Consider the following 18,739-nt stretch of genomic DNA (forward strand, 5'->3'; position numbering starts at 1 on the left):
TTTCTAAAAAAACTACTAACATCTTTTAAAATAAAGTTTAAACAAATATTATTTATTTAAAAAATTAAATCATGTATTTAACATAACTACAAATATCATAAATTATTATCCAACTTAATTTGTAATTGCACTCAACTTCTATCATTTTTTTTATAGGAACCAAACACTTCCAAAAAACAATATTAAAAAAATACCAAAGCATTGAGGGTGTTGGCTCCAAATGTGGGGTAAAATGGTCCTTAATGTCATTTTGGGAAAATATGACCCCAAATGTCAATTCAAAACGGGATCTCGGGGTCCATTTTTCTATAAACCAAAAATGTAATTTCACGTTTGGTTTTTATTATTTTTTATTTTTCAATATGCAAAATGTATATTCATGCTACGTTTTTCAATTTTTTTTTTGTTTTTTATGCTAAAACGGAGTCTGATCTTTTGTTTTTGTAGAAAAACCCAAGTTGAAGTTACGGCACCAATCCCTCGAATCCGGTACCAACGGGTTTTTACCCAAAATATTGGATAATGTCATGTTTTTTAGCTTAACACGTTATTTTAAGGGATGTTTAATTCGTGTTTTATTGATATCTATAAATATTTAATATTTTTAAAACCCATTCGAGAATTGGTGAAACTTAATATATTAAAAACAATTAATAACTACGGTTCGGTTCCTAGAGTTTAGGGCCCCGTAGATTAAATTAGGGTCTAGGGCCTAAAGACCCTAAATCCTAAACCCTAAATCGGTGTATGTTTTATTAATTTAATTTTTTAATATTTCTAAAACTCAAAAGGAGATTGGTGAAACCTAAAATGTTAAGAATGTTAAATTAGGACCCACTTTTTAATATTTTTAGTTTCACTAATTCTCAGTTTAAGATTTAAAAATATTGAAATATTTATATATATGAATAAAATATGAATAAAATACCCCTTAAAGTAGCGTTTTAAGCTTGAAAACATAACGTTATTTAGCATTTTGGGTAAAAAAACAAAAAAATATATGAAAACGTTGATCCATTTAATGTTATCCCTGAAAAGTGTTGAGTTTTGGTATAAAAACGTAAGATGAAGTTACTTTTAAGTGTTAAGAAAAGAAAAAAAATAAGAAAAATAGAAAACGAATTACCATTTTTGGATTAAAATGAAAACGTTAAACGAAATTATGTTAAAGAGTGATATTTGAGGCCAATAATTTAGAAAGTTACATTGAAGGATATTTAACGCCAAATAATGATATTTGGGGACTTTTTTTGCTATTCAAGACTCCGATTTCTACATGCTCTACAAGCGTTCAACAAAGCGATTTATAGGCCGTAGGAGGATGACTTTTAAGATTTTAACTAATTAAATTTTGAATCATTCAATAATATAATACATATATTTTAACTTTATTAATCTCAATAATATATAGTTATTGTTTTTTATAATTTATTTTTATATAATAATAAAATAATAAAAGTATAAATGTTATAATCAGTTCGTACATCACACGTAATATGATTATATATATATATATATATATATACACGAACAGGCCTTTACTTATGAGATTTATATATATGGTTCCTTCCCCAACCAACCATGGCCGGAGTTTATTTCACACCCAACAAATCAATGAATCATTGCTGAAGTACTCAAGACGAGAACTGATAAATCTTATTTTCTATAATTAATAGAGTAGTTTGTATTCGATTAAAACACAAAAATAGGTATAATCGAGACAATTTCAAGAGATTAAGGCGATAACAGAAGCAATTTCTTGTTCTTCTACTTCCACAAGTAAATTTATATTATTTTCAATTTTTATGATTTTTAAAGTAATTAAATTTAAAATTTTGAATTAAGTAATAAAAAAGGAACACACGAATTCCAAAAAAATTCCTCTCCTTCCGTATGAATCATATACAATGATTTTTTTCTTTTTTTTAAAACAATTTTTTTGTGTCACAAAAAAAATTAAAAAATTTAAAATAAATAAGCCATTTTCAAAATGGATTTCTTATGTTCACATTTATATTTTTTGAAAAGTATTTTATAAATTTAGTAAATTAAATATCATTAAATAATAAAATAATATTTTTTATTAAATATTACTCATTTAATTATTATTATTTGATTATTTCGAGAAATGGGTATCCGGGATAGTTTTGATTCATAATCTCATGGTGTCATAAGTTTAGGAATCAAAAACATTCCTGGATACATATTTCTCGAAATAATCTAATTATAATAAATATAAAATGAGTAATATTATAATTAAATTATTTAATAATACATATTTTAAAAAGGATCTCATTTGAACACTTGGCGTATATATACAAACAATAGGTGAATCATGAACGTAACAGGCAAAACAAAAGTAGACCAGCAAGAATGTTACCTAACTAATTTGTTAGGACCATATTCCGTCGTTGTATGAATTAAAGCTAGCAACTCCTTTCAATTCGGTGGTTGGAATCTTTGCAGATTCTTACTTATGCACGTCATTAATTTATTACTCCTTCAAAATGGATCTTTGCGGTATTAAATTATTTTCTTTACTTTTTTACACGTTATAAAAATTACTTTTTATATGCAAATCTCTAAAATCAAAATACATACAACTGAAAACTGAAAACTGAAAATAGAAAAATGAATATTGCTCCCTTGCCTAAATAAATAAATTAATGTTACTGCAATGAATTTACACGTTTACAAGAATCATGAGTTTTATTATTACCGGGTTTTCTAAGGGTATAAAATATGCACTAACCTCAAATCATAAATATTGATAGACCCCTATATTTACAACAATTCCACCAATAAAAATACACCAAACTTATAAATTTAGTACTTGTTGTGTGTACTGACACACATAAGAAAAACCGTATTATTTTATCCGGCATGCTATCATGATAATGGTCCTCTCTCGTTTGAAATCAAACAGGAAAATAATTTAGTACTCCTCCGTCCCAGCTATTTGTATACAAATGGTTTGGGTACGGATGACAAAAAATATAATAAAATAATATTAGTTTTGTTAAGATAGTGGGACGAGAGAAAAAGAAAAAGTGTAATTTAATGAAAAAAAGTATAAAGTTGGTTAAAGTGGTGGGACCATTTTAATGAATAAAGTGAGTGTAGTGGAAGAAAGTAGTGGATGTGATTGATTTTTAAATTATTAAAATTTTAAATTATTAAATTTTTACTATTTTTAATAAGTTTGAAATATATAGAATTGAATGGGACATCCAAAAAGGAAAGTGTATAGAAATGAATAGGTTAAGAAATAGAATAAAATAAAGAATAATTTATGAAGACAAACTAAATATATAGATAAGCTAGCTTGCTGCCTTCTAATTTTGAGAAGAAAGATCCATGGAGGAACGATCATCATTCTCACACGAAATTCAAACTCCTCTACGTAAGTACAAATTTATCCTTCAAATTCACTATTGCTTTGTAAAAATTATTGACTGACGACTGGTAACATATTTTACCAGTACCAAATCTTCCGTTGAGTTCAGCTGTGCATCAAGAAGATGAGTGTGATGATCAGTCTCCGATCAGGCAAGTTGCGCTCACCGTCCCGACAACCGACGACGAAACCCTACCGGTACTCACTTTCCGAATGTGGGTCTTAGGAACACTCTCATGCGTAGTGTTATCATTTCTCAACCAATTTTTTTGGTACCGAACCGAACCGTTGACTATCACGGCGATCTCAGCGCAGATAGCCGTGGTGCCATTAGGTCAACTAATGGCAGCTAAAATAACAGACAGAATATTTTTCCGCGGAACCAGATTCGAGTTTACGATGAATCCAGGGCCATTTAACGTGAAAGAACACGTACTTATCACGATTTTCGCAAACTCCGGTGCGGGTTCGGTGTACGCAATTCATGTTGTAACCGGTGTGAAGATTTTTTATGCGCGTCACATCACGTTCTTTGTCTCGTTGCTTGTTGTTCTAACAACTCAGGTATCGTTTTCAGTTTGAATTTGTTTTTATTTTAGATTTTTATTTGAAAATGTTGTGGTAGATAGAGAGTGAAAATGAAATGGTTGTGTTGAATGGTAGATACTGGGGTTCGGGTGGGCTGGAATATTCAGAAGATATTTAGTGGAGCCAGCTGCTATGTGGTGGCCTGCTAATCTCGTTCAAGTCTCCTTGTTCAGGTACTTTCAACAACTTAAACCTAATTAATTTGGACAGTAATTTAATTCTTTAAAATATGCATTTGAGTTTTCACTTTTTACGAATCTTTTGTGGCATGAAGATAAATATTACTCTCTCTGTTTTAATATATTTGTCGTTTGACTTATTTACACACATCTCAAGATGTTGTGACCGGCGGATAAAAATAATTATTTTTAAAATTTTATTTTTTCAATAAAAATATATAACGTATACTAAAGTTCAAAAAGAACTTTTTAAAAATAATTATTTTAACTACACGGTCAAACCACTTTAAATTACGTGCACAAAAATCAAATAACAAACATATAAAAACAGAGGGAGTATCAATTATATCCGTTTTATTGAATTGTTAATATTATTTTAATTATACGAGATATAATTTGAATAATTATTACTTTGACTTGTAGCCACAGTGACCAGTATTTGTCGACCCAACCCAAGTTATGAGTGAAATTTATAACTTATAAACTGATAAGTTGTTAGTAACGTTGTTTTTTCTCGACTTATTTTTATTTTCCACTTTTTTATTAACTTTAAAATATAATATATATATATATATAAATGTTAATCTAATTTAAATTTTACTAATTAAGATAATCAAATTTTTTTAATATAATTTAAAATTATATTCTCCTAGCTAAATTTTTTGACAGTTATCATTCTGCTGATATTTTTGGTCATCTTCTTGTCAACAAATATGAAAAAGAGAGACTTGAATTCATTAAACGGTCCAGAAAGTCATTGAATGCCATGCGTATCATAGACAATTTTAGAACTCCCGCGGTCCCGCCATTAAATTATGAAAATACTTTATTACAAAATTCAAAACATGTCTCCGAAATAATCATTAAGATCAAATAATTTTATCAATTCTTCCAAAGTTAAAGTTTCGTAGAATAAAAATACAAATAAATCGGCCAACTATTTTATTGATTCAAATTCTTACTAGCTACACTAAAAAATTAGAAATTATGTCAAACTGAAGCTTAAATTATACATCACTGTATGTATTATAAAAAAATGACATGTACAATATTAAAATTTGCAGCTAATCATTCAGAATTGTGTATTAAGACATAAATTATTACAAGTAATCACTACTTGCAACACTAATAGTATTGATTGTCGGCTAAGGACATGCATGTTGACGTGACTCAACTGGATGTATATGTAACATGTTTATTCGGTACTGATGCTGGATGTAAATGTCATGGGTTATATTGAACTGGAACGTTACAAAAATGTGATTTGGACGGTGGGAATTATTTAAATGAATGAGTAGAATGTATTGAGGATCCTATATGTCTTCATGCATTCTGTTATGTTGTCTAGTTGATGACTAAATCAGATCATTACTCTTTTTTGTCTATTCTGAGTTTATCCTCTTATTTTGTATGGCTGAGATTGAGTCTACTGCTGTGACAGTGTGTTCAGACTTTTTTTATTCTGTCTTATGTTTACTTTGTCTATTTCCTTTTTAGTGTCTGTTATATGGGATCATGCATTTAGTTTCTATCTTTTGAGTTTGGAATGATAATGAACATTACCTTCTCCCAATTTATATGAATATCTTGCATTCTCAAATACATTTATATTAATCTTTATGGTATCAGAGCAAGGTTGCTCAAAAACAAACCTACCCCTGAAAAGTCAAACCCATCTCTCATAATCCTTCTACACCTTCTTTCTTTGTTAAAAATGACTACCAGTGGATCTACAAGTTCTGCCAACTCAGGAAGGGTCACATACCAAGAAATGTTGAACCCTCTATTCCTTCACCCATCTGATAGTGCAAGTTCGATTCAAGTGGAAACACTTCAAGGGTCATCTGACTACAGATCTTGGTGCCGATCTATGGAAATAAATCTGGCTTCAAAAAGAAAGTTCGGATTTGTAACTGGAACAATAAGCAGATCAAAATATGATGATACAAAACGAGACATGTGGGACACCTGCAATAACATGGTAATTGCTTGGCTCACTCATAATCTATCTCCAACTATTAGAAAATCTGTGATGTATATGACAAATGCTAGTGATATTTGGAAAAATCTTGAAAAACGTTTTGCTTTAACAAATGGTTCAAGGAAATATAAACTGAACAAGCAAGTATATGATGTGAAACAAAATGGGTCCTCTATTAATGAGTACTATACTGCCATGAGGGGCTTGTGGGAAGAACTGGATTGTCTTAATGTCTTGCCTAATGTGTCAAGTCCGACACCAGAAACTCAAAAACTCCTTGATGCCATTGAACCGCAAAAAGAAGAAATGAGGCTGTTTCAATTCTTGAATGGCATTGATGAAGTATATGGACCACAAAGGAGTCAAATTCTGTTATCTAACCCCTTGCCATCTGTGGAGACTGCATCTGCTGCTCTGCAACAAGAAGAGGCCCAAAGAGACCTGTTAAACACTACAAAAGCTGATACAGAAAGCATGACAATGTACAGCAAAACTCAAAACCCCAGAAACTCAAATCTCCAATGCACACACTGTGGAGTGAAAGGTCATTCAACTGAGAGATGCTGGATAGTGATTGGTTATCCTCCTTGGCATCCAAAGCACAAAGGAAACAACAACACCAATAAGGGAATTCTGAATCGAAGCACTCAAAAATCTGGAAACCAATATCCACCTCAAAACAGAGGTTACAACCAGCAGTTGACACCTAGAATGGCAGTTGCAGCCCAAACTCATGTTGAAGATACTGGATTTACAGCTCAACAACTGGCACAACTGGCCAAACTAATACCACAACTTCAAGCAAATCAGATAAAAAGGTCAGACACAGAAGATGAACTTGACTGTCATTTTTCTGGGATGATTTCTTGCAATCAAGTAACTGGTCACACACATGAATGGATAATCGACTCAGGTGCATCTGATCATATGATGCCATATCTTCACAACCTATCAAAGACTGCACTTGCAGCAAAGACCACTACAATCAACCTTACAACTGGAGACACTATAACTGTGACACACACTGGAACTGTAACATTTGGTAATGGTCTCAAACTTGACTCAGTTTTATGTGTTTCTTTCTTTAAACATAATCTATTGTCTATTCAAAAACTGATTAAGGATAACAATTGTGATGTTCAATTCTTCTCTGATCATTGCAATGTTGTTGATCGTGGATCTCTAAAAACTCTTGCTGTTGGATATGCCAGAAATGGTTTGTACTACCTGTCAACTACACCAAAAACTCACACAGCCTTATCTGCTACACCCTCCAAACCTCACACACCAATCACCTCAACCAACTCTCTTGAAACGTGGCACTTGAGATTAGGACATGCCCCCATAACCAAAATCAAACAAATCCCTTACCTCTCTTACAAATCTGACACTGAACCCAAAATCTGCATAACTTGCCCAATGGCAAAGTTTACCAAAATGCCTTTCAATCATAGTGAATCTCAAGCCAAAGAAAAGTTTGAAATGATCCATCTTGATATTTGGGGCCCTTACAAAGAATGTACCAAGGGAATCTATAGATACTTTCTCACAATTGTGGATGACAAAACGAGATACACTTAGGTCTATTTGTTGTCTCTGAAATCTGAAGCATTGCAAACTATGTCAGCTTTCTGTCAGTATGTAGACACTCACTTCAAAAAATGGATTAAGTTTATCAGATCAGACAATGCTCTGGAATTCAATATTGTGGAGTGCAAATCTTTCTTCTCAAAACTTGGAATTGTGCACCAAACCTCATGTGTCTATCGACCCCAACAAAATGCTAGGGTCTAGAGAAAACATAGAAAAATTCTTGAAACAGCTCGTGCTCTCAAATTTCAAGCAAACCTACCTTTAAAATATTGGGGTGACTGCATTATGACTGCAGTTCATCTCATTAACAGGCTTCCAACTCCAGTATTACAGAACAAAACTCCCTATGAAGTCCTTTATGAAGAGCCCACACCTTATACGCATCTGAAAGTATTTGGTTGTCTGGCATTCACATACAACAATGGTTCAAAAGGTGACAAATTTTCAGCCAGAGGAATACCATGTACCTTTCTGGGATATCCAGCCACTCAAAAAGGATACAAACTGTTGAATTTGATCACACAAATTGTGTTTGTCAGTAGAGATGTGAAGTTTCATGAACAAGTATTCCCCTTTCACAACAACTCAGACTTTATGTGCATTCAACCTTCAGCTGTGTCCCTTCATCCACTGCAGAAATCAGCAACTGATGAAGATCTTTCACTATTCCTTACTGATGAGAATCCAAATCCTGAGCAATCCTCTACTCCTGTGCAAGTTCCTGATGAGCATGATACTATTGATGACACCAATATGAGTAGCCAAGGCACAAGAAAGTCCACTAGAACTCATGTTCGACCACAGTGGCAAAAAGACTACATTGTCAACCATGCTGTATCCAATATAGCAACTGCTGCCATTGATATCGAATTTTTTTGCTTTATGAGTGCCCTCACTACAACAACTGGTCCAACATTCTATAAAGAAGCAGTCCAACAAGATGATTGGGTAGCAGCAATGAATTCTGAAATTGATGTTGTGGAACTAAATAAGACCTGGGAAGTAGTGACTTTACCTCCTGGAAAAACAGCTATCGGATGTAAATGGTTGTACAAAACTAAATGTAAAGCAGATGGATCTCTTGACAAGCACAAGGCAAGGTTGGTAGCCCTAGGTTGCATTCAAGTGTATGGAGAAGACTATATTGCCACATTTGCTCCTATGGCAAAAATGAGCACAGTAAGGGCATTACTAGCTGTTGCAGCCATGATGGACTGGTACGCTGAACACATGGATGTGTCAAATACCTTTCTGCATGGTGATATTGAAGAAGTAGTGTACATGAAGTTCCCTCAAGGTTACACTGGGATAGGAAGCAGAATATTCAAGAACAAACCAGGTTCCAATTCGACTCACACCTCATTTATTTTGAAATTACTAAAATCTTTTTACGGCTTGAAACAAGCTCCTAGACAGTGGTTTAGTAAGTTATCTCAGACCTTGATCAACCTTGGTTTCTCAAAATCCAAATCAGATTATAGTCTCTTTACTAAGGTGACTAAGATGGACACGACTGTGATCCTAATTTATGTTGATGATCTCCTGATCTGTGGTTCTAACAAAGAAGCTATTGAGCACATCCAATACATGTTGTCATATGTGTTTCATATGAAGCACCTTGGTCCTCTAAAATATTTCTTAGGAATTGAAGTGAGCAGATCAAACTCTGGATTTTTCTTGTCTCAAAGGAAATACACTCTTGATTTAATTGATGCATATGGGTTGTCTGATGCAAAGCCTCTCACCTTACCTATGGATCCTAACACCAAACTCACTCCTGATATTGGGACACCCTTGGAGGATGTAACTCCCTATCAAAGATTGTTGGGAAAATTGATATATCTGACCATCACTAGGCCAGATATCGCATTTCCAGTCCACTTACTCAGTCAGTACATGCATTCACCCACATCAACTCACATGCAATCTGCCAAAAGACTCCTAAGATACTTGCTGCTTCCTCCTGCTCAAGGGATCTTATTGGCAACCTCCAATGCAGCTCATCTTCAGGCCTACTGTGGCAGTGATTGGGCCTCATGTCCAACTACAAGAAGGTCGACAACTGGTTATTGTGTTCTTCTAGGAAATTCTCCTATATCCTGGAAAGCAAAGAAACAAGGTGTGGTTTCTAGGTCCTCTACTGAAGCCGAATACAGGGCAATGACCCTTACCTCCTGTAAGATTACTTGGTTGTCTGCTCTCCTTAAAGATATTGGACTTAAAAATCTACCCTCTGCTCAACTCCACTGTGACAACCAAGCAGCCTTGGCTATAGCTGCCAACCCTGTTCTACATGAAAGAACTAAACATGTGGAGATAGACTGTCACTTCATCAGGGATCAAATCAAAGCTGGTCACATTCACACTGTTCATGTTCCTTCCTCTGAGCAAGTTGCGGATATGTTCACCAAAGTTCTACCAGTTCAACAACAACAGTATCTATTGTCCAAGCTTGGAGTTGCTGCCCATTCACCACCTCCAACTTGAGGGGGAGTATTAAGGATCCTACATGTCTTCCTGTCTTTCTGCATTTTGTTATGTTGTCTAGTTGACTAAATCAGATCATTACTCTTGTTTGTCTATTCTGAGTTTGTCCTCTTATTTTGTATGGCTGAGATTGAGTCTACTGCTGTGACAGTGTGTTCAGACTTTTTCTATTCTGTCTTATGTTTACTTTGTCTATTTCCTTCTTAGTGTCTGTTATATGGCATCATGCCTGTAGTTTCTATCTTTTGAGTTTGGAATGATAATGAACATTACCTTCTCCCAATTTCTATGAATATCTTGCATTCTCAAATACATTTATATTAATCTTTAGAATGTCCCACTATAGGCTGGCGGTTGCCTGGCTGGGGACCTTGATTCTTATACTTTTTTTTGGCAATAAGATTCATGTACTCGAATGATTGTTTTAGAGCTGTAAACTGTAATCGTGAGTGTGTTAACATTTTTACCTGAGGTCGTGTTGACGTGGACATTCGATCCAGCATACATGGAACTAGGGGAGTCGGACAGCTTTCGAGCTTGTCCGGCTCGAATTCGTTTCAGTAGGTTATTGTTGATTTATTTAATTAAATGAGCCGAATTTGAATAAAAATTCCGGTTCGCTAAAATAAAATAACCGGCTCGACTGAACTCGTGAAACTAAACGAATCGAGTTTAGATAAGAGATTAGACTCGATTAAGTGTTAAATTAAATGAGCCGAGTCGTCCGACTTGTTTTAACAAGCCGGCTCGTAAAATTAAATCAGTCAAATTCGGCCAAAGATTTAGTCTCGATTAATTAAAAGAGACAACTCAACTCGGCTCGACTCGACTTGATTAGTCTCGACTCAAATTAAGATCGATTCGAAACTCGGCTCGTCCCCAAATAACTTTGGGTGTTCACCAACCAAAAAAGCTGAAGAAAAAACACTCGCGATATAAAAACAGTCGATCCCTTGGCATTACAAGACAAATTATCACATTGACATGTCTTTTGCTTACATGCACAACTTGAACCAATATCCAGGCCTCACGGTGCTTTCATCCCGCCATGAACTGAATCCGCAGCGACCCAATCTCATGATACTAACTAATTTATTTCAAGTTCTGTAAGTTTTGAAAAATTTAATTGTTACATATTTCGATATCTTTGATATCTCTAAAATGAAGGTTAGGTTTCCAGATAAGCAGAGGCATTCATAAGATTATCAGGATAAGTAACATATTGCTAAGAAATTTAATAGTCATCATCTTGGTCCAAACTAAAAAATTGGCAATAAGTTTTCTGCATTGTTTCACAGGGCTCTGCATGAGAAAGAAGAGAGGTCGAAAGGAGGATTAACTCGAACTCAGTTCTTCGTGATCGCCTTCATTTGCAGCTTTGCATTCTACGTCTTCCCTGGCTACATCTTCCAAATGTTAACCTCCCTTTCTTGGATCTGCTGGATCTTCCCAAAATCAGTTCTAGCACAGCAACTTGGTTCTGGACTCCACGGCCTTGGAATCGGAGCTGTTGGCCTTGACTGGTCTTCAATTTCGGCCTACCTTGGAAGCCCGTTAGCTAGCCCCTGGTTTGCCACTGCCAATGTTGCTGTGGGATTTTTTTTGGTCATGTATGTTGTGACACCTATAAGCTACTGGTTCAATTTTTATAAAGCAAAAAATTTCCCCATTTTTTCTGATGAACTCTTCACCTCATCTGGCCAAATTTACAATATTACAACCATTATTGACAATAATTTCCACCTGGATTCCGCGGCTTATGAACGTGAAGGGCCTCTTTATCTTAGTACATTCTTTGCTATGACTTATGGTGTTGGATTCGCAGCGCTTGCAGCCACAGTTATGCATGTGTTTCTATTTCATGGAAGGTAACAATTTTTTTTCTCAAGCACACACACTAATGCCTGCTTGGTAGTAAAATGAATGTCAATTATTTTGTGGATTGATATCTGCAGGGAGATATGGGAGCAAAGCAAATCGAGTTTCAAAGAAAAGAAAATGGACATACACACTAGACTTATGAGCAAATATAAACAAGTTCCAGAGTGGTGGTTCTGGTCCATCCTGATTGTTAACATAACACTTACAATTTTTGCCTGTGAGTATTACAATGAGCAACTTCAGCTGCCTTGGTGGGGTGTACTACTAGCTTGCGCCATTGCCTTCTTTTTTACACTGCCTATTGGAATCATCACTGCCATTACGAACCAGGTTCCATGCATTCCCTCTATAGCGTAATTTTCACAAATTAAGTTCTGTCAGAAGTTATGTATTCATTCATGACTTCATGTTCTTCATACGAGTATATAGCATAAATTTATAATCTAAAAAAGCTTTATATACTTATCTCGTAAATCTTTTCCATATAACTATAGGCTCCAGGATTAAACATCATTACAGAATATATCATTGGATACATCTATCCAGGATATCCGGTTGCTAATATGTGCTTCAAAGTGTATGGTTACATAAGTATGACACAAGCAATTACCTTTCTTCAAGACTTTAAACTTGGTCACTACATGAAAATTCCACCTCGTACTATGTTCATGGCACAGGTTAGCCTCTGTTCTTAGATCAATAGCTAGCTACTTTCTAACATTGTGTAGCAGATCATCAGTTTTCAGTATCTAATTTTTGGAGTTGATTTTTCTCAAAATTTCAGATAGTTGGTACGCTTATAGCAAGTTTAGTGTACTTGATAACAGCCTGGTGGTTAATGGAAACTATCCCTGACATTTGTGCAACTGCGTCTTCTGGCACTGTGTGGACTTGCCCGGGAGATCATGTCTTCTACGATGCATCTGTTATCTGGGGACTGATCGGCCCTCGTAGAATTTTTGGAGATTTAGGCACTTATGCAATGGTGAATTGGTTCTTTTTGCTTGGAGCAATTGCTCCTGTCTTTGTCTGGTTAGCCCACAGGGCATTCCCTGACCAAGAGTGGATTAGGCTCATAAACATGCCAGTGCTTATAGGCGCCACAGGGCAGATGCCACCAGCTACTGCAGTTAACTACACTGCATGGATTATGGTTGGATTTTTATCTGGATTTGTAATCTACAGATATAGACCAGATTGGTGGCAACGCCATAATTATGTTCTATCTGGTGCACTTGATGCTGGACTGGCTTTTATGGGAGTGCTTCTGTATCTTTGTCTGGGGCTGGAAAATATTGGTCTTGATTGGTGGGGCAATGAACTTGATGGATGCCCTTATGCTTCCTGTCCAACAGCTCCAGGGATTGCAGTGGAGGGCTGCCCTGTGGTTATGTAGCCAAGTGTCGAAATCAAAGTCATGCATGCTTTCATTGTGGATTCACTTTGTATAAATAGTTCTGTCATTGTATTCATTTTCTTGTAATTGTTTCTGTCAAAAGAATTGTACAAATTACTATCATTCCATTCTTGAACAGTCCCTCATGATTCATCAAATAACCGATATTAAAAATCAAATCAAAAACTCTAAAGGAGAAAGGTAGCATGAATGAATGTGCCAATAGTTGCAGATACACATCCAGATGTAGCTTCTAAATACAGTGCTTGAGTTGCCATCTATGATTGAATTTAAACTGAATTTGATGTTCTAATTGCAGAAGATATGCACTGATTCGAGATCGTAGATTCGTTCCTGTACTGGAATTTTTTGTTCATTTGAAAGATTGAAGCTAGCCTTACTACATTCACTTCATACATGCTTTTTCCTCCCCTGCTAAGTACTCATATACATACTTTCATTTTAATATCTACCATAATGAACTTAAGTAAAGCGTTTAACCAAAGAGTTTTCATAAAAAATGGAACCATAAGTTCGATTTGGATTTGACAGTAGGAAATTGAGTAACTTATATTTTTCGAGTATTTGTTTGTTACGAGATTGTTGATGGAGTTCATATGTCTCTTTGCTTCCTGGCATTGCAAACTTGCAAGAACTAAGTGGTAGTCACTTCTCATTTGCATAAAAAACCACTAGGTGGTCTTCTATCAGTTGGCATAAATAGTTATATCGAAATTTATAAGAAACATTCATAGTAAAGCACTCCAGAAACAGTACACTTGTGAAACAGAAGGAGTTATATTCCTTGTTGAATTGAAAATTATGAACCATCTGAGGTACATCTACTCATTGTTTTATTTAGTGTAAAGGCACATACAATGTGACCATAGTTTTATTGTGTTTTGGTCTTTCCTCCAACTGCGGTCAGCTTAGTTTACGCTGCATAGTTGTCAAAAAAGGAAAAAATAATTAGTCATATGGATCTCGTGTCAATAAGTTAATCATTATCAAGGATAAAGGGTGATAACAGCTAGTGAAATGAACTTACGTGTTACAGTCGAATTTACGATCAGCAGAGTAAATGAAAGGAAGTCCACATTTTCCAGGGAGAGCATCGATTTTTGGAATACGACCCTCTGGACCAGGAACACCAGCTCTGTTCCTGTTAGCACGTTCCTGTACACACCGACACAGCTCCCTCCTCTCTTCTCTAGTCTTGGCCATTTCACGGAATTCTTTCAATGCGTTGCAACAGTCTGCAGATGGCTCCTGCACTTCACCTCTGTGAAATGGATCACAGAAAGCTTTGGTACGTTCTTGTTGTGATGTTCCGCATGTAAAAGCTTCCCCTTGCTCCACCATCATAAAAGCCCCTACCACCATCACAGTAAGCATCATCAAGTATGCAATCCTCGCCATTTTTTCTTAGCTAGCAGTGTATAAGTTTGTTGGAATGTGTTACGTAGACAAATTGTGTACAGGTAGTTTGGAAAATGATTATGCAGGTTGACGCATTTATAGGCAGCTCGAGAAGTACCTCAGATATCGAATTAGCAATTTAACTAAAGTTAGGACACCTAATTTGCTTGATCACATAAAAATGACTAGCAACAATGTGATGCATGCCGCTCTGTTCTTATGTCTAATTTTACGGTTACTTGTTAGGCTTTATCTGAAAAACTTTCATCACAAAAGACGTGACACCGAGATGCCGAATTGTGTACAGGTAATTTGATGATAGATTATGCTTGTGTTAGGCTGCGTCTGAAAAAAATTTCTCAAAAAATGTGACACGAGCTGAGGCGATTCTGTCGGCTATGTTTGTTTTATCAGCTTTCTGGGATCCGTCGCACTGAGATGTGCTGCTCTTGTCTAAATTTTGAACAATGTTATTTAGATAATTTATTATCTACTTGCCTAATTGTCCGTTGCTTTGCCTAAGTTGATTTCATATTAAGGCTCCATTTGGGAATACTGTTGAAAATTGTTGTTCTGTGAGTAAAAGTGCTGGTGGAAAAAGTGTTGTCAGGAAAATTAGATGACTGTTTGATAATTTTTTTTAATTTATGCATATTTTGAGATATAATATATAAAAATAATATTTTTAAGAAGGTTTGATGATCAAACTAATAGTTACTTCCTGCAAAAGCTGAAAACAACTTTTTTCAAAAGCATGGGGAACATGTTTTTGCTAACAGCAGCTTTTAGACCAAAAGCGTTATTCCAGACATCAGCTTTTAGAATTTACCAAACACCTTTCTGACAACATTTCAGCAAAAAACTGTTGTAACTGTCTGCAACAACAATACCAAACGAGGCCTAAGATGTCTTTCAAAACGTGTAAAATATCGAAGTGGTCACTCAACTGAATACCATATATCAGTTTAAGGTTTTGTTCCCTGATAATCATATGTCGAGGTACGTTTATCCAACACACTGCTTCTTGACCATTGACGGCCAGGATTTTTTTTGTCCACGTTTTTTTCCCGCGGAACGAAGGGCTTCCGCGCATAATATATGCGGAACGACTATCCTTTCCGCGGATAATAAGCGCGGAAGGACTGTACTTGCAGTTTAAAACCCTAAAACGATCAAACTTTTTTTTGTGCAATTTTTGTCAAATTGCAGAGCAAATTTGGGGGATTTATTGCTTTTGTTCATCCTTACTCACTAATTTCCATTTGGTAAGATAAATTTCTTGCATTTTTCTTGTTTTAATTATGGATAAGATATTTGCTAGGTTTGAAGGTAGAAAAGCTTTGAAAAGAATTGATAAAGTGATTTATAATGTTGTAAATAGTGAATTTGTTGATCTTAGTGGTAGTTGCTTACGTAATGATAACGTAGATTATGTGAATCTTGTTGATGATTGTGATGGAGATGTTTTTCTTAGTGAACATAAATATGAAATGAAGATTTGCATGAAAATAGTGAGTTTATGCATGATAGTAGTGAGACAAGGGATAAGAGTGTTGTTGGAAAAGAAAATATTGTAATTCCTTTCTTGAGACAAAATTTCCCTAATTTAGTAGCCACCGAAAATGTAATTAGGGCTTACGATTTGAAAAATGGGTTTGCAATTAAGATCCAAAATACACAAAGGCGTGTGGACAAATCAATATATGCCCGTAATTATATTTGTAATTTAGCGGGAGAAAACCGCGATAAAGAACCCGTAGAGGACGAAGAAGTTTTGAGAGGATGTGCCGGTAGTGCGAAGAAGAAAAGGCGTTGAGATAAACTTCCTAGAAGTTGATGTAAATTTAGGATTTATGTGATTAATAGGCGAAATACAAGACACTGAGAGATAACGTCCTTGGAGTAAAATCACAATCATGACATTGTGTCGCCGTCTAAGATGAGTTTGATTAAAAGGGAGCGACATGTAACCGCTGCCCAAAAGAATTTAATTAAGAGTTTCCATATTTCGAGTATCACACCTAGACAATAAATGAATATATCTGGAAAAATGCACGGAGGAGAGGAGCAAGTAGGGTTTTATGCCCAACATTTGTGAAATGTCGTGCGTGATTTTAGAAATGATAATTTGGGTGTGAATGATGCTCAAGTGGGATTGGATTTGTTACATCGCTTAGAAGAGGAAAGTGGAGATTTTTTTATTCAGACTCTAATTAATGAAGAAGGAGGATTGAAGTGCCTTTTATGGGTTGACCCTTGGTCGTTGTAGGCCTACAAAAATTTTGGTGATGTGGTTGCATTCAATACAACATATCGAACAAATAGGTATGTTATGTCGTTTGTGCCTTTCACCGGGGTGAATCATCATTATCAATCGGTTCTCTTTGGATTTGTACTAATACGTGATGAATTGAAGACTACATTTGAGTGGGTTTTGGGTGCTTAGTTAGAGGCTGTTGAAGGAAAATCACCCTTGGCTATTATCATCGATCAAGATTAAGCCAAGGCGGGAGCAATTCAATCTCAACTACCGAACACGACACATTTGTTGTGTTCGTGGCACATTAGTAACAAATTTTTGGGAAAGCTTTCAACCTACTATGCAAAGGAATAATTAAATGTGACTTTAACAATTGCATATATCACTCGTTGACTGAAGAAATTTTTGAGGATAGGTGGAAAACATTGATCTTAAAATACAAGTTGGAAGATAATACATGACTGCAAGGCTTGTATAATTTGAAGCATAGGTGGATTGATGCTTATACACGTAATATTTTTTCACGAGTTAAAAAATAACATCGAGAAGCGAAGGAATGAATGCCTTTTTTATGCTTATGTAGGGTCTTGCACGGGGTTGAAAGAATTTGTTGAGGGTGCACACAATTCATGCGTGAGAAAGAAGAGGATTATAATACACGTCACGAAATTCGTTGCATGTAAATGAAGACCACCTTGGAGCATCATGCCGCTTCCATTTATACCAAAGAGATGTTTAAAAGATTTCAAGACCAATTGGTTGAGGCCGCAAAGTACTTTGTGGAGAAGGATAAAGATCGTTCTTTAGAAGATGTGGAGGACATGTACTACAAATGTTATCGACCATTAATGGTTGAGACTAAGAGAACCACTTATCTTGTTACCTTCAATAAGTTGTCATTAAGGGGTTCTTGTATATGTAGAATGTTTGCACATTTGGGCATGTCATGTCATCATATTATTGCCGTGTTGACAAATACGTGTGTGGACGAATTACCGGAACATTTTGTGAAACGGAGGTGGACTAGGGATACCAATAGAGTTAATGGTGTATTGCTATATCACATGCCCAGAGATGATGCCCCATCCCATGATTTGACTCCAATGGAAAGATTTAATCACATGACTTTGCTCACTATGGGGTTTAGTCATAGTTGATTGGCATCGTATGCCGTGAGAGTTATTAATCGAGAGACCGAAATTATTGAGAAAATGCCCGTTGATGGGGTGGAAGGTATTGGAAGTGAATTTGATACAAAAATAAATCAAGAAAATGGAGAGAAGTTGCATGAAACTATTCTGGACCCTTTGTTTCGAAAATCACAGGCCGTAAAAAAGAGCATTAAATTAAAAGTCCCGTTGAGGAACTTGCAAGAAAAAAAGGAAATGCGAACATTGCAACATTGAGGGACATGATGCTAGAAAATATATAGTGAAAATGGAAGAATTGAGAAAAAGTCAAAGTGGCCAATTGTAATTCAAATTTTATATAACACTCTCTTATATATTATATATTATTTTGTCGTGCTTTACACTTATATACCTTATTTTACTAACAT

General features: G+C 35.3%; 1 protein-coding gene and 1 long non-coding RNA gene across 2 annotated transcripts; one reads left to right on the plus strand and one right to left on the minus strand.

Moving 5' to 3' along the window:
* Nucleotides 1–3,289: 3,289 nt before the first annotated feature.
* On the plus strand, nt 3,290–13,634 carry LOC141698171 (oligopeptide transporter 7-like). Its single transcript, XM_074502805.1, has 7 exons — nt 3,290–3,403; nt 3,483–3,961; nt 4,061–4,158; nt 11,524–12,093; nt 12,181–12,436; nt 12,601–12,783; nt 12,891–13,634. The coding sequence occupies exons 1-7, from the start codon at nt 3,358–3,360 to the stop codon at nt 13,500–13,502; spliced, it is 2,244 nt and encodes a 747-aa protein (XP_074358906.1). The 5' UTR covers nt 3,290–3,357; the 3' UTR covers nt 13,503–13,634.
* Nucleotides 13,635–14,281: 647 nt separating this feature from the next.
* On the minus strand, nt 14,282–14,722 carry LOC141697790 (uncharacterized). Its single transcript, XR_012564849.1, has 2 exons — nt 14,551–14,722; nt 14,282–14,441 (listed from the first exon to the last, which is right to left on the minus strand). It is a non-coding gene; the product is annotated as an uncharacterized LOC141697790 (long non-coding RNA).
* Nucleotides 14,723–18,739: the final 4,017 nt, after the last annotated feature.

The sequence above is a fragment of the Apium graveolens genome, chromosome 11, assembly GCF_009905375.1.
Source record: "Apium graveolens cultivar Ventura chromosome 11, ASM990537v1, whole genome shotgun sequence".
NCBI lineage: Eukaryota > Viridiplantae > Streptophyta > Magnoliopsida > Apiales > Apiaceae > Apium > Apium graveolens.